The following is a 17192-nucleotide window of genomic DNA, read 5'->3' as shown; positions in this document are numbered from 1 at the left end:
AGTGAACACTAGTCATAAACTCTCGATGAAACTTTGGGGCGGATGATGTTGTCATTTAAGCTCCTCACCTGGACCTGGAACATTAGCTAAAGCAGTTTGAGTTGGAGATCGTGAGTCGGACAATAAAGCCTACGCAGATGTGCCCCTGACTGGCTAACTATATAGCCGTTATCAATCAATATAGGGCCACTTTTCAATCACATGATTAGCTCATTCTGGTTGGATGGTTGGATGGACTTCCCGGCTCAACAGGAAGAGCAGGGTAGGACGCCGGGAAACCTGAGTCGCTTGGGCCTCGGCGTATTTGAAGGGGCTTCATTTCTAACCTCTCTCTCTCTCTCGCTCTGCTCCTTTTCCCGGGCTTTTATCAGACAGTTTGGTTAAGGTTTTGTGTTTTGTTTGCACACATCGTGCAACACGCTCACCCATCCCTTCACAAAATGTGACAGTTCTGGTATAAAATTTCTTTTTGAAAAAAACGACAGTCTCAAACCCTCTGGAATTTTCTGTAGAACCAAGTAAATACAGGCCGATTCTCCGTCTCTTTGGTTTGTTGGCTGCTCCTCCTCAAGAATAATTTATCTACAAAGCCACCGAATGAGCGGCAGCATATTTATACAGAATTATTACACAAAACTTATTGCAAGCAAACAAACACAAAAACTGTCCTGAGCAGAGAAAACATACAAAACTCCGCCAACCAATCACACAGCTCCACTTTATAACAAAAGGCGTATAGGTCTATTTTATGGATCTTACTAGACTGTGTGCTTCTGTTCATCCCACAGAGGAAAAGAGCTGGAGTGGAAAGATGGAAGGAAGGAAAGTTTACCAGGTGCAGCGACGACAACCGCGTAACTATTCTCATTGCTTAAAACCAGTTGGTCGGAACTACGAGCTTCGGAAATGAACAAAACAACACACGTTTGTCTGCTTTTTGCACGTTTTCCTTCCGGTGCAGAATAAAAGTGGGGACAAACATGCCTGGGCCGCAGAGGATGCAAAAGATGGTTTAAAAAGAGAAGCTACTGGGTGGTGAAAGGTAACGAATTACATTACAAATGACATACACTTCCTCATGACCCCTTATATTAAATCAGTGTCTAGTCGGAGGCCCCCAAACTATACATCTGTCACGTTTCAGTTGTTAGCGGTTTTATCAAACAGAGATTCACCGTTTAGACTCGCAACAGTTCAAAGGATCCAATATTGTACAAAAATCAAAGATTAGAGAAAAGTAGAGAAAAAAAAAAATCTTATTTGTGAGGCACAACTTTGTTTTTTCTTCTTTCCTCCCCCATTAATTACATCACGACTCCTCTACCTCGGACTAAGCTATCTCATCGTATATAAAGTAGTTAAAACCAACTCCAGCCTGAGCAGCTACAACAGTTAAATTATACTTAAGTACGATTCTGAGGTACGTGTACTTTAGTATTTCCATTTTATGCCAATTTTTACTTCTACTTCACCTTAGTTCTACTTTTCAGAGAGAAATATTGTTCTTTTTCTTCTGCTATATCTATTTCACTTTTACAGTCACTAGTTACTTTAAAGATTAGGATTTTTCACACATCACATATGAGCTGTTAACAAAATGTGAAGTATTGTTGTAGATTAAACCACCCAATAGCCAATAAAGCAGTAAAAATGAGCTCCACCTCAACCAGCCTCAACATTAATGTAAGCTTAGCAGTTCAAACTAACACAGCTTTATATTCTAACATTAACAAGTACTTCTACTTTTCATACTTTAAGTACGTGTTGCCCCCACAATTTTGAATTCGGGATCTTCCCTTGTAACGGGATATTTTAACACTGTGGTATCGCTGCTTTATTCAAGTGAAGGATCTGAGGAGCGCCCGCATCCCGTCGGCGGCTAAAACCGACAGCAGCACCGACGGAGCAGAAGCTCCGCACACTGTATCCGCAGCACGGAGAAAAAAAACCCGTCTCCGCTGCCTGAACTCACGCTGGGCCTCCTCAGAACAGCTGAGTCAGGAACACGAAATTTACCCTAATCATGGTCTTGTAGTTCGGGGGCTTTTGACTGCGGGATGGGAGCAAGGGAACACATTAGATTTCCTTGATGTAATTTTAGTCGATGCTTCAGGGGGAGGATTGGAGACGTGTGTGTGTGTTGGGGTGCAGAAGAGCTTTTGAGGAGTAACTAATTAACTTTCACAGTCAAGTTAGGTCACTTTATTTTGTAGTCCAACATCTCCAATCAGCCTCATAGGGTTTTAGATGCCAGAGAAGCTGAGACTCTTTCTCTGACCCACAGCCGGGCTACCTCCTGACCAGAGGTTAAGATAAGGAGAGGAGGAGGGAGCGCAGGGAAGGGGGGAGCGGACAAGGAAAGGATGAAGGGAAGAATGAGGTAAAGGAAGGAAAGGAGTAGGTAGTGAATGAAATAAATGTGTAGTAAAGGAGGCAAGGAGGCAAAAGGGGAAGGAAGGAGGTAGAGCAGCAAAGGGAGAAAGTAGGGATGGAAAGACAAGGGGAACGAGGAGTTATTGAAGGACAGATGGAGAGGAAAAAAATGAGAGGATGATGTACAGAAGAAAAGGAGGAGTAGGAAGAGGAAAGAAGGACGCAAAGAATTGAAGGAAGAAGCAGAGAGGGAAAGGAGGAGTTAGAGGTTAAAGATGTAGTGAAGGGGAGAAGGAGGCAAAAGAGGAAAGATGGAGGGAGAGGAGGAAAGGAGGAGGTCGAGAGGGAAAGGAGGAGGTAGTGCAGCAAAGGGAGGAGAAGAGAAGGAATGAAGGAGAGAGAGGAGGAAAGATGGAGACATGGAAGGAAAGAAGGAGGCAAAAGAGGAGAGAAGGAGGCAGAGGAGGAAACGTGAGGTAGTGAAGGAACGGAGGAGCGAAAAGAGGAAAGGAGGTGGTAGAGGAGCAAAGGGAGGAGAAGAGAAGGAATGAAGGAGGGAGAGGAGGAAAGGAGGAGGTCGAGAGGAAAACGTGAGGTAGAGAGGGAAAGGAGGAGCGAAAAGAGGAAAGGAAGTGGTAGAGGAGCAAAGGGAGGAGAAGAGAAGGAATGAAGGAGAAAGAGGAGGAAAGATGGAGACATGGAAGGAAAGAAGGAGGCAAAAGAGGAGAGAGGGAGGCAGAGGAGGAAACGTGAGGTAGTGAAGGAACGGAGGAGGCAAAAGAGGAAAGGAAGTGGTAGAGGAGCAAAGGGAGGAGAAGAGAAGGAATGAAGGAGAGAGAGGAGGAAAAGAGGAGGTCGAGAGGGAAACGTAAGGTAGAGAGGGAAAGGAGGAGGTAGAGATTAAAGATGTAGTGAAGGGGAGAAGGAGGCAAAAGAGGAAAAATGGAAGTAGAGCAGCAAAGGGAGTAGAAGAGAAGGAATGAAGGAGAAAGAGGAGGAAAGATGGAGACATGGAAGGAAAGAAGGAGGCAAAAGAGGAGAGAGGGAGGCAGAGGAGGAAACGTGAGGTAGTGAAGGAACAGAGGAGGCAAAAGAGGAAAGGAGGTGGTAGAGGAGCAAAGGGAGAAGTAAAGGTAGAGGAGGGAAGGAGGAGTCATTGAGGGACAGAAGGAAAGGAATATTCCTTCTCTAGGTTGACCTTTGACCCCACTGTTTCCACCTGTGTCCCTTACCTGTACATTTCTTGGGGCTCCCTGGCCTCTTGCCGTGCATCCCCAGCTTACAGCCGAAGTTCTCCTCCCAGAACTCGGCGAACCAGACGTTCCTGCGGTTGTTGGACAGAGAGCGGCTCTTGAAGTAGCGGTCGAACGCTGCCGAAGGAAGACAAAAAAGGTGCGATTACGTTGGTGACCTGCTTCGATTACGTTGGTGACCTGCTTCGAGAGGCCGGACCCCACGGGCTGCCCCCTCCCCTTTCTCCTGCCTCACCGTCCACAGACGCCCTCTTGGGGAGGATGGTGACGGCGCCCTCGGCCACCCGCTCCTGCTGGACCACCGGAGAGATCTTGGAGCCCCAGCTGTCGGAGCCCACCCACAGGAAGTGACCCGTCAGGTTGTTGCGTTTCGCCCCGTCCAGGATTCGCCTGTCAGGGTCACGGGTGAGAGCGATGAGAGAGCCAGTCAGAGAGAGCCCGGGATCAGGCCTCGCTTCCCAACACGCAAAGTACAGCTGAGGGGACGGTCATTAGTTTTGAGGTATCCGGTCAACATTTTGACCTGACGGTGGCGCTAGCCACTGCTGGAAAGTAACTAAGTCCATTTACTCCATTCCTGTGCTAAAGTGCAGTGTTGAGGTATTTGTACGTTACTCGAGTGTTTCCACCTTATGCTACTTTGTACTTCTACTCAACTACAGTTCAGAGGGAAACGTTGTACATTTCACTCCTCTACGTCGATCTGATAACTCTCGTTACCTTCAGATTGATGGTACAAAATATAATCAACACGTAAAGTTAAATGCATCACTACAGGTCAAGACTTTACTGATCCAGGAGGAAAATTCACAAGCTACCCAGCAGTATATACATGTAACGAGTGCATCAATAATTATAATCCAAAAACATAGTAAACAATATTCTGAAATGGGCCATTCTGCGTAATGAGTACTTTTAGTACTTTTTAGCTATTCACATATTTTGAGGCAGGACCTTTTTTTTTTTTTTTTATAAAGAGGTCAAAGTTCATTCTCATCCTCCCTGATGGGGACAGGAATGTGTGAAGGTCGTTGAGACGTTGACTCCGACCCACAGTTGTCAACCTCGTCCGAAGCACCGGAGATAATCAGTCGGGTCATTTACAGTCTCATCTGTCTCCGCTCGTCTCTGTGAGGCCTCGGGATGAGTGATTTCTCTCTCGGTGTGATTCGGAGTCGCAGATTATTATCAGCTGTTACGCTGATCGAGTGAGTGAGTGTGTGTGTGTGTGTGTGTGTGTGTGTGTGTGTTGCTCTCAGTTCACTAATTGGAAGCTTGTTATCTTAATCTGCATTCAACAGTTGTTGATGAACTGTGGATGAACTGATTAAATACATTGAGAACATTAAGATACAGAAAGAGAGAGTGTGTGTGTGTGTGTGTGTGTGTGTGTGTGTGTGTGTGTGTGTGTGTGTGTGTGTGTGTGTGTGTGTGTGAGAGAGAGTCCTATGCTATATTTGGAGACTAATTTCAGACGAACTGGGGGGAGAGGCTGTTTTCACACCGCAGTCTCTTTCAGAAAAAGATCAACTGATTACTCTCAGTTTTTTATTTTTTTAAAGATCATGTGGATTTTCGTCTGTTTTTTATAATCATTTAATTTTTTTTTTTTTTAAATTTACTTTACAAGGACTATAGTTCATAATATCATCATCAGCTTTCTGAGGACTCCTGCTTCTGCTCCTCTAAGAGTAACTGGTTATTGTAAACTAATTCAAACTAATACTTCTTGCAATACATTTTGGGTCTGAAAGGATTTAAAACCCAGATGAAAATCTGTTTAAACTGATCCACTTATTTAAAAAAAAAAAAAAAAAAGTGTTGATCCTCTTTTAGTGAAAATTGTTTAAAAAAAATTATAAATGATATGTAATTTTGGGATAAATCTCCAGAATAAATCACTAAAATGACCCCAAATTTCAATCTATCCATCCATCCATCTTTTTCCACCACTATGATCTTATTCTTTGGTCATTACCAAAAGTTTAATGACCAAAGATTTTGGCTGGAATATAAACAGATAAAAATAAACAACTAGAGCATCGCATTCAGAATCAGCTCCCTCTTCACCACAGCAGTCCGGTAAAATGCTGGCGCTACTGTTGGCGCTGCACCAGTCCACCTGTTGCTCTCTCATCCCCAGACTTTATAAAAATCAAACTTGTGCCGGTGTGTGTGTGTGTGCGCGTTTGTACCGGATGTCGTCCTCGTTGGCAAACATGATGACAGCGCGGGCGTTGGGCGTCTCCAGCAGGCGGAGGACGATCTTGTCGAACTCGCCGGGTCTGGGCTCCCGAGGAATCTTCAGAGACTGAGCGATACAGACCCCACCTGAGAGAGGGAGAGAGAGAGAGAAAGAAAAGAGATAGAGAGAAAGAAAGAGAGATGCTCAATATCTGGACGTCTATGAAGACATGTGCCAGGATCAGCCCGGAGGATGCTTCAGTATTTTGAGATGGCAACTGTGACAGATTATTTGATCATAAACTCGTAAATTTCTTGCTGAGAAACATGACAGACTACACGTTGGACACCGACCAATCAGAGCTTAACCGTTTCTCACAATGTGTAAGGCGTACACAGGTGATGGGTAAGTGGGCATTCAGACCGTTAAAAACAGTGCAGAGGTCTGTGTTGGTTCGGGGTTTGTTCAAGGTACCAGTGAGACGTGAAATCTGATCAGGGAAGTCCGGAGGGAGAAAATCGTTAATGTGTTTAAACGGTAAATTGGCTGCACTCGAATCGCGCTTTGCTATCTCTCTTTCACCCATTCACATACACGGCTGACTTGCAAGGCGCTGGCCTCCCCAGCCGAGAACAACTCGGGGTTCATGCCCGAGTTCTTGCCCAAGGTCACTTTGACATGTGGACCTGAGGAGCCAGGGATAACGACTCGCTCTACCTCCTGAGCCACAGCCGCCCGTAAAGGCTTAGCAGACAGTGTTATGTGTCAGTTTGGTCTAAACATGATGACGACTACGGTTGTGTTATCGCACATAAACATTTAGAAACGCTCCATATCAATGTCACGTCTAGATTTAATCACAGCCCAGGCGCCAGCCCTTCGCAAAAGTTGAACAAGTTTTAACATCTGGCAGAGTTCAAGACAGTCACAACTCACCACGCACACAATGATGGACGAGGCACACGGAAGAGCTGCTTTTTTTTCAACAATGTTTATATGGCGTCAGTCCCTCAGTCTGTAAAGCTCATTGTAAAAACATATCAAGTTGTCTGATGGACAAAATTTGAGGTCCAAATTAGCTTGATTCTTAGGGGGTCGCTTTGAAGTGAATGATTTCATCACCAAAGTTATTACAGTTCCTCCTGCAGGGACCAATGAAGGTCGGAATCAAATTTGAATGAAAATCCATACGGTAGTTGTCAAGATATCTCCCCCAAAACCAAAAAAAATGGCACTATATTGCACTATATGAAAGTGATGAGGATGCATTATTAGGGAGCCCTGAATGTCTGTTCCAAATTTTCATGAAAATCCACCCAATAGTTGTTGAAATATTTCGGCCTGAGCGAAAAATCCCTAGATCTGCATAGCCAGCGATGCTAAAAATATCAAATCAATAAAAAAACTTTAAAAAACATAAAAACAAGCCTCCTTCTCCACAATAGTTGATAGGGAACCTTCTTTCAGATTTCTGCTGACAGTCGTCGTCATGTGCATCTCTGCTGTTTGTACGTTTGTTCGGCAGTGTACGTTAACACATCTGCTTCCATCTGTGATTATGTTAATAAGCGCGCTCCATCTCCACACTCCTGTTTATCTGTTGACTGTGTTAATATTTTCTCTGTGTGCGTCATTATGTCTTCACGTTCCACCACAGGGATCATTAAACTTTCATCTGCAGTCACCGAAACAAAAACGTCAGGAGATTCATTAGTGACATTGGTGATTAGTGGCTAAATACTCTCAGACTATCGCTAACACTTTACTAAGAGCAGCAGGGATTCCTTTATTCAGGATCTAGAAAAAAATGTAACGTTCACTTGAGGAAAACCGTTAAGCCAAATAAGAAGTCTGCATTCAATTTTTTCCCCAAAAAAACTAAGAAACTGACGTTGGAATGAGTTTATTTAATCTCTTTCCAAATAGTTCTTTTTAATCTGCTTTATTCTGTCTTTTCAGATTTACAGACGGATGAGGAGGAAGATGAGGATGAGGAGGAGAAAGAGGGGAAGGAAACAAAAAGGAGGAGCGGCAAGAGGACAATGAGAAAGATGAGAGGAAAGAGGGGAAAGGCCAATAAGGTGATGGAAAATGTGGAAGAGGAGGAAGAAGTTTGGAACCACCAGGATTGTTCCTTGAGTTGGTCGTCCGGCCAAACTGAACAACCGAGCAAGAAGGGCCTCGGTCAGGGAGGCGACCAGGAACCCAACGGTCCCTCTAAACAGAGCTTCAGAAGTCCTCCGCAGAGACGGGAGAACCCGCTCGTATAAAGACCATCTCACCAGCACTGCATCGATCAGGCCTTTATGGCAGAGCGGCTTAATGGAAGCCACTTTGATAAAAGGCACATGACAGCCCGTTCGGAGTTTGACAAACAGCATTTAAAGGACTGAGAGCAGGAGGAAAAAGATCCTCTGGTCTGATGAGGCAAAGACTGAACTCTTTGGGCAGAACTCAAAACACTATGTCTGGCAAACACCAGGCACTGAATCACCTGGCTAATACCTTCTCTACAGTGGAGCATGGCGGTGGCAGCAACATGCTGTTGGGGGCCTTTTGAGCAGCAGGGACAGGGAGACTGGTTAGAACTGAGGGAAGGACGAATGCAGCCAAAGGACAAAGACAGCCAAGACAACGCTGTCCTTGAGTGGCCCAGCCAAAGCCCGGACTTAAACCCCAGAAAACATCTGTGGAGAGACCTGAAGGTGGTAGTTCACAGATGCTTCCCATCCAGTCGGACGGAGCTTGATGGGATAAACCGCCCAAATCCAGGTGTGCAACATCTTTTCACATGAGTGTAGAGTGACGAGCATTTAAAATTATAAAATTCCTGAAGCAGCTGTATACGTGCTGCCCACTGCAGTTTGACCTAAGCTCTCGGTTTGTGTGTGCTGATGAGAAATTATCTGGAAAGATTAAATCACCGGAGAAGAGCGATTATTAATAATCAGTTCAAAGACGGCCAAGTAGAAATGTCCACCTAGTAATTCATCTTCTCCCTGAAATTTCTTCAGGACACCCTTCTCTGCATAGGTCTAAGACATTTATGTGTCTCTGTGCAGAACTGGAAGTCTTAGGGGATCAGAAACCAAATCCAGAACCAGGTTCCTGTGCTCGAGATACCAGGTACAGTTCCTGAGATTCTGAGAGGTTTCAATGGAGGAAAAGTGCCATAAGGATTAGAAATGTTACAATCATTGAATCAAGTGGGTTTGAAGGTTCATTTAGGAGTTTGACAAAAAAAAACCTTGGCACAACATCCACTCACTGGGATTTCCTGGAGCTTTCAGCCACTTCTCATAGTCTTCAACACCTGATGTAGATGCTCAGTTGACGTTGAGGTTTTAAAAGGTTTAGAAGGTTTTTCTTTAAAGGGTTTAAAAGCAGCTTTGATTTTTTCGGCTCCAGAGAAAGCTGGCATAAAAGGAGACGCACCATTTTCACATGATAACAATTAGTTTGATCTCATGGTATTCTTCTTTAATACAGTCCTACTCATGCCTGGTTCTTTTACTTCCTTCCCTCTGCTGCCATAATCAGCCGACTTCCCTTCAGGGTTCAGTAACAAAAGTTGATTTTTTTTTTTTTTTCCTCTCTTCGTCTCCCGCTCGTCACATCATTAAACATTCTGCTCCGTCCCCGCTGAAGACTCACTTGAGGTTTGTGACATTGTTCCTGCAGCGTTGCCCCTGGGAAGGCTAAAGCAGAGCAGCGGTGGCGTTTTGAGGATGAACTTTGAGCGTCTGACATGAAATGAAGTCATGTACAGTAGAGGCTGCAGGTGAACCGAACCTCAGACTGTAAGCTGTTCCTACTTAATTGGCTCTGGAGAGGATTTTCTTTTTTTCTTTTTCCTTTTTCTTGTGGCCAAAGACAGAGGACCTCAGCGGCTGACTGTCGCCGGAAATCTCAAGGGTAAAGAGCCACAGCTGAAAATAATCGTGTCTGGCTGGCCTGAATTGGGATTGTTTAAGCAACGGAGCCATCTGAGAGGTTTTTTTTTTTTTTTTAAAAGAGGTGGAAATGAGGTCGGAGAGTTTTATATTACTCCAGCAAAGAGAGAGAACGGTAAAAACATATCTTCAGAAGACTGGAGATTTATCTACACTTAGTCTGAGTTTGAGCGTGACATATTCGCATGAAACCAAGCAGATAGATAATCCTTGTGTTTCTGGTGCTTCCTGCAGATCAAAGATGTAACTTCATGTGATGGCAGAAACTCTAATTTGTGTTGGCATTAGCATTTATAAGCAGTTAATAAACATAACAAATGGTTTATAACACACTGATACAATTGTAAGGAACGATAAGTGTTTATAAATGCATTTGTCAACAACTAGGACTCCTCGTGTGGACACACATGAATGGAGGCTGCTGTATAAACAGATAATGAACGACAACATATCAATAAATCAGATGCCGTTATTTCTGCTTACAGCTACATTACAGTGTGTTATAAACAATTTTTCAAATGCTTGCGGTCATGAATGCTGAATAAGGGGACCAAAAGCAGAGCCTTATCGTTTTACCTGTTATTAGCTGGAATCTGACCAACGAAAATCTGTGTCTGTCTGACGCAGATTTTAGGCTTTGGTGACCTCGGCCAACAACAAAAGGAATTCCTTTTTCTTGTACTATATATACATTAAAGAGTTAAAAACATTATGATGAACTCAAACACACTGCCAGGTGCTCAAACGTTGCCAACCTCTCGTCTGGGCCTCGTCTTTTTCTTTTGTTAAGAGGCATGAAAGTAAAATACTATCATCACTGCTGGAGCTTGGGCCAGAGCTGAGCAATTATGTAAAAATGACCCAGTAAAGTAGACTCTTTTTTTAACATTTATCCTGTCAGAATTTTATTTTGGACTCTTTCTGCAACAATTTTAAGACCAAAGTTGGGAAAAACCGGAATTTTCTGTCAGATACAAATAACAAGACCAGGGTCTACAGCCGGGCTAGCAGCTCTCAGCGCTGCATTGAGAAAGCACAGCTGATGGGTGATGGGAATGTCATTCGTTTCGCAGGTATTTAATCGTAAACAAAAGTACTGGTCCAATTAAAATTTTGACCTGATGATGGTATTAAATACCAGAGTTATTACATTTCATCCCGAGGGGAACGTGAGTGTTTCTAACAAATTTTTCGTGGCAGTTCATCCAACAGGATGTTGAGACAGTTCACTCAAAACCTAAACTGTCAGCCTCACGGTGGCGCTAGAGGAAACGTCAGGGGATCACCAAAGTCGGTGAGACATCAACGTCTGAACCGAGTTGCACTGCGATCCAGCTTATGTCTGTTGAGATAGTTCAATCTGGACCAGAGTGTCGGACAGGTGGACTGGACCAGGCCACAGCGCTAAGAGCAGGCTTGAGACTTAAATAGCACAAAGAAATGTTCCTTCTCATGAAAAATAAACAAGTCATTTCCGTAGTGCTTTATTTTATGGGTTTGGAATAATATTTCCGAGAAGTTTCCAGAAAAGGACTGTGTGCTTTGAATCTAAAAATAGGGGAAACGTAGACGGTGTTTAATCACTAGATTTCCACTTGATTAACAGCAGTTCATTACTGGCATAGAGAGCGCGGCAGGTCAACTGAACATTAAAAGATATGGAGAGTAAAGCAATAAATTAATGATGAATTAATATCTACTAGGGTTTGAATGGAGAAGCTCCTTCAAGGAATTTTTTTTTGTAATTTACGGTAAATTACCTCTGTCTTTTCAGGAAACCTCAGAGGAAATTATTAAGAAATTATGGACCCGTACCATCACTCCACTGTTGAAGCAGTGCTGTCGTAAAAAAAAAAATATATATACTGTGTAATATTACAGAAATGTCCCGGAGTTTAAGTTTTATCACAGCGAAAGACAGATGAGCTGTCTGTTCAGGCTGATGTCTGAGGCTGCGGGACGAAGGACGGAGATAAGAAACATTTCAGACCCTATCATCACCACGTCATTCGCAGCGGAGCTGAGAGGCCGTCTACAGTCCCTCCCTCCAGACACGGCCTCATTCAGACGCTTTCAGGGAAAAGCTGATTCCAATCCGAGCTCCTCCTTGCATTACACGGGTCCATCAGGGCATCAGATAGGAGCTGCAGAATCGGGCTCTTTCTTTAGACACGGGTTTGGGATTATATATTTGAAGGCTCGGAGGTCCGGCTGCCGAGAGTGTGATGGCGGCAGTGTTACCTCACAGCTCAGAGAGATGACTTTTTTTTTACTCTTCATTCAATTTTTTTCCTGTTTCCCTGACACCTGCAGGTAGTTTCACGTTCACCGCGGTGAAAAGATCGCAGCCGTCAGCGTCTTCACCACGACCGGTGACTTTCCCTGTGCGTTTGAGATTTGTTTAAAAAATACCAGTCAACAGGAAAACCTTCCCCACACCGGAAAACGGCTGCAGACATTGGGGCCACACGCACAAAAGTTTTTTCGCATTCTCATCCTTTCCCTGAGGTTTGCTCGCATGAGTGTTCCACGTCGGATTCACAAAACCGTCTCAGCCGAACACGCTGGGCTCCTCATGAACCCGTCATTTCAGCCAGATGAAGAGCATCCGTTCATGAGGAAGGGCGTGTTCGTGAGAGTCGAACATTGGTATGAACAATGCCCCCAAACTGCCCTATAAGGCATCTTGTTCTCTATTGACCGGGGGTGTAGTAATGTAATTATATAGTTTTGTATGGTTTGTCTTTGATCAAATCCTGTTTTTGGGACATTTTTTTGGGAAATTCTGGCATCTGATCCTCTCTGGTTTGACCGGCTGGTATTTCATGAGCAGCTAAACGACGTTCTCTCTCTCTCTCCTGCTTGACTTTACCGAGTGTTTTTGTTGTTTCATTCGCGTTTTAAACTACATCCATTTGTGCTTTGCAGGATCTGACAGCGGCTGCAGAGTTTACCGTTTAATTTGAGCGCACTGCATCTCTGTGCTGCCGCGGGTCTTATCTGTATGCAGATGTGAGACGCAGCGTGCAGCGGGTGAGATGCCGTTCACTTCAGCGTGAGCTGTTAATATCTGAACCTGACATGTTTTAGATGAAGACGCTAACGCATGGCAACGTGAGGTATTCATCATAAGCTGCGATGAAGCCCCTCGGGGAGGAACGAGTCACTTCTATGGCTGGCGATGACAAACGGCTGTGATACCATTTTTTTTTTTTTTTTTGTTCCTCAAAAACGTCTGGGTGCTCCGTTTGATCTCCGACGTCACTGGGACCCATTCTCTGGGGAAACGTGAACGACAAAATTTCATCTTGAGCCATTAAATAATGGTTTAGATGTTTCAATCCCGACCAAAGTGTTGGACCAACCGACAAACTGATGCTGCCATCTGTACAGCCGCACCACTAGGCTAAAAAAAACAAAACAAATCACTTCGTACAATGCTTAAAGTAAATACTAGTATTAATTATTAATATTAGATCATATCAGGTTTACTTTACTTTCTACTTTATGTCAATATTACCGCAGTATTATGAAATCATACTTCATCTTTGCTTTGTCGTATGGTAACGTACTTTCTGTTTTAGCTACACAGCTTCAGTGTTTTTCTCATACAGTATCAGTTTTATAATATTGGTGAAACGCGTTCAGCTGTGTCCTTCTGACTCGGCTAGGAGTCCGTCAGCAGAACACCCGTAACGCACCAACATCAGGATCCGCAAACCCGGTGCATCAGTAATGAACGGCGTCGACGCAACCTCCTCCTGAGCCAGAGCCCGCTGCTCAGCTACGCCAGTCTACAGCCAGTCAGCCAGCCAGTCAGCCAGTCAGTCAGCCAGCCTTGAAGCTACTGCACAGCTGGTCCAAACTGAAATTCAAATCTGAAAATGCTAAACGTGTGTGAACGGGAACAATTATGCACAGCGGGACTGTTTTTCACGCATCTGCTCAGCAGTGGACTTCCACATCAGATATTTAGCTGTTTATGCAAACTAACAAAAAATAAATAGAACATGTTGGGTTCAGTCAATCTCCGCAAGACTGGGATTCAACACAGTGCACTACCGGGTCTGCAGAATCCGCTTTAGATGTAAAACTAAATCTGTATTTAATCTCATCTATTTTTTTAGGCAGAAGAAATCTTTAGGAAAAACAAACAAAAACAAAACTCGACATGCAGTCAATGCCCTTCAGCCTTTCCAAACATCTAACCCAAACAGGTTAGCTGTGAAAACACCCGGGTGTGCCAACCGTGTTCTCAGATCTCAGCTGTGAACCTGGTGAATACAATGTTGTTATTACTGATAGAAATGATGGGCACCACCGCTAAAACAAGACTCAAGCTCGAATAAAGCTGAATTACAATTTATATGTCTACCGTCTTTTCTGGTATTTAATATTTCAACTCATCACTGGTGAAGAACGATGTATTGCATCTAGTTGTATAAATAAGTATTTGGATTTTGGAGTTTTGGAGACAACATCACTAATCTGGATTGTCTCCTAGAACATCTTTAAGATGATTCCTGCTCATTCCTGTTAAAATCCTACAAAGCTCTTATTTTTTCTGCTGCTCTGTGAAGTCAACAGGCCGAAAAGCTTTAACTCATCGATTTCTCTGGTATTGTTTTAAAAGGATGAGTCTGGAGTTATTCTGTAATTTTCTTCTTGTCAACAAATCCCATGAAGAGACCAAATACAACTATACTTCCAGCTTCAAGCCCACGGGTTCCCGATGACGATGTAAATCCTTATAAACAGCTCTCAAATATTTAGTTTCATTAAAAAAAAACAAAAAAAACCATCTAATTTTGTAAAACAGCTGGGCACTGTTTTATGCAAACGTTACTCAAAGAGGAGGAAATAGCGCATTTGTTGGGGACTATTTTCAGGGTGGATTAATCCACATTTGGCGCTGTTGAGAGTATTTGGTGCAGCATGACAGAATACGTGGGATTAAGTCAAAATAAACTACAGCGTGTGTGTTCGTGGTAATGAAGAATGTGTTACCCAGTGCAAAAGTGTGTTGCTCAGTGGTCGTAGCTTAGTGGTTTTTCGGTTGAGTTGCGGCCCCTTAATTTCACACCGGCCCCTCAAAATAAAGGTCCTCTGTCTCCCGCCTCCTGCAGTGTCACTGTAACCGCTGACACCTTTTAAATTTTCTTGAGCTGTTGTGTCTCGCGCTCATAAAACACGAACTGTGACATCAACAAAACTCACTAAAAATCACCGGAGAGAACATTAAGCGCTTAACCATCAGCAGCTGCAGTGGCGACGTGGCACCCCCACTGCCTTGATACCTCCCCTCTCAGATCCTCACATTCCAGCTGTGGCGTGCAATCGAATAAAATCTTGGAAACTCTTTATCAGTAGTGCATTTATAAGAATGTGGAGACATTTCACGTTAACCTTATCTGCGCAGATCTCGGCGATGATGAACAGTGTTGAGGCTCTGCTGACCCCCGCTCTCCTGAATCCCCATTTAATTCAATGAACCTCTGAGCTGATCTTATCTCGCAGCACGACAGCGCAAACCACACCGTGCGCTCACACTCTACCAACAGCACAACAAAGTCTCTCATTATTAGAATACACAGCCAGCACTCTGAGACTTTCCCCTCTTCCAAACAATTTACTTCTCTCCTTTCATTTTGCATTTTATTATTCGTTTCTTCACCGGCACTTATCCAAACATCAAGCTCCTTCAATGTCCCTTTTTCATATGCTGTATGAAATATAATGAAGTTTTTACGCAGTTTAGAAACAACTGGCACGGAGTATTTCCCCTGCTTAGAGCCCTCTGTGTCGCCACAGAAACATTCATTTAGAAAAAAATTACACTAAGAGGTGCAGGAGAGAATTTGCCTGTGAGGTCTGTAAGGTTTGGTTTCAGAGGTGGTATATTACCGCCAATGAAGAGAATTAAAGACCATTTGGACAGGATTAAACTGATCCTCTAAACTAAACCAGGTAATTGATGTCCCTTGTTAACTATGCTTATTATTCTGAACAGTATTTTATTTAGTGGGAGAAGGCTGAGATCACTCTTCAGGCCATTAGATCAGTTATGTGAGGGCGGCCGATCCTGCAGCCTGGGTGCAAATATGACTTAGCTCTCATTCCAGTTCGCTTGCAAGGTTTTATGTTTCCTAAACCCTTTTAGGGTTTCCCTTTTTGTTTTCCCTTAAAGCCTACATGCAGGTTCCTAATTAGGACCGCGTCGGTGTAAATGGGTTCGTATTCACCAGGTTAAACACAGAAGGGTGCACAGCTGACAAAACTCCAACTCTATCATCAGACAGAACTCATATCCATATTGGACGTTTCTGCGAAGGATTTATTATGTTCGATGCTATTTTCTGTCCAATGTCAAATCTTCAAAGTTCTTACTTTCTACAGTATCTGCACATGACAAATACCTTACAGATAAGTTTAGAGGAAGACTGTCACCACGGCAAATAAAAAAGGTTACGGTTATGCAAGACTTAGGGGAAAAAATTCCAGAAAAAAAAGGAAACATGGCCCACGAACTCTGGCCTCCCACATAAAGGCTGGATGTCCTCCACAGCCCCCCAGAACCACTGACCCCATGTACACCTTTCATTAACATGCAATCCGTATCTATTGTCTACCTTTGCTTTCAGATGCAAGATGCAAATGCACGCAGAAGGTGTTACGACCTGAATGCGCTCTGATCTACCAGACCACATCAGGAGGTTCGTAGTGTGATCACATCTCAACCTGGCGTAAATGCAACCTGGACAGTGTTAACACAGAATGCGCCAGGTCGGCGATGATCCCATAAAAACCTAGAAGTAATAGCAGTATATCCGAGTTTTCCGTCACAAAAAAAAAAAAAGTAATGACCCCCCCGTCTCCATGACGTTGCTTCCTTTGACCCGGGACGGACCGTGTTTGTTGACAGGTCCGCCAGCCCTGTCTAACGGATCTGCATATCAACAGCTAGACTTTAAATGTAACTGCAAACGCCTGTGGATCAGATGTCATGACCCCCAAGGATGCAAATACCAGGCGTAAATGGGGCCTTACTTTCTGCCTTGATCCGAACCATCCAATATGACCGTAATTCCCGGCCGGCCAGCAATGAGATCCGTTGTGCAGTACGGCGTGTATGTTCGGAAGAGAGCTCAGTGAGCGGTGGACCATCCGGACAGGCGCTCATGCTGTCATTAACACCTGTCGGGGGAGGGGACATCACCAACCTGAGGTCCAGGCTAAATTAACATTACTGATTAAGGCTGGAATCATAGTTCTTCAAAGATGCAGGTGCAGTCGTTGCAAATCTACACAGACAAGCGTTTTTATTGGTAACTATAGAGGCTCACAGAGGAGCCAACACACACCTCAACAAAATCTCAGCAACGTCACTTCACACAAGCCGACCGATCCAATTTTCTGTCAAGCGGTGGG

The 17192-nt window shown here is 43.9% G+C and overlaps 1 protein-coding gene across 4 annotated transcripts in view; it reads right to left on the bottom strand.

Moving 5' to 3' along the window:
* The window catches only part of LOC120793623 (metabotropic glutamate receptor 8-like), a 128421-nt gene that overhangs the window by 54775 nt on the left and 56454 nt on the right, over window positions 1–17192 (bottom strand). For all 4 annotated transcript variants that reach the window (XR_005708008.1, XM_040133854.1, XM_040133855.1 and 1 more), the window contains 3 exons: window positions 5822–5957; window positions 3862–4016; window positions 3606–3743 (listed from right to left, as the gene is read on the bottom strand). Coding sequence is in view for 3 of the 4 variants with exons in the window: in XM_040133854.1 (XP_039989788.1) it covers window positions 3606–3743; window positions 3862–4016; window positions 5822–5957 (429 nt within the window). In the remaining variant the exon portion in view is untranslated. The remainder of the gene's footprint in view (window positions 1–3605; window positions 3744–3861; window positions 4017–5821; window positions 5958–17192) is intronic.

The sequence above is a fragment of the Xiphias gladius genome, chromosome 8 (genome assembly GCF_016859285.1).
Source record: "Xiphias gladius isolate SHS-SW01 ecotype Sanya breed wild chromosome 8, ASM1685928v1, whole genome shotgun sequence".
Lineage (NCBI taxonomy): Eukaryota > Metazoa > Chordata > Actinopteri > Istiophoriformes > Xiphiidae > Xiphias > Xiphias gladius.
The sequence above is the reverse complement of the archived record's forward strand: the minus strand, read 5'-3'. Positions and strand labels throughout refer to the sequence as shown.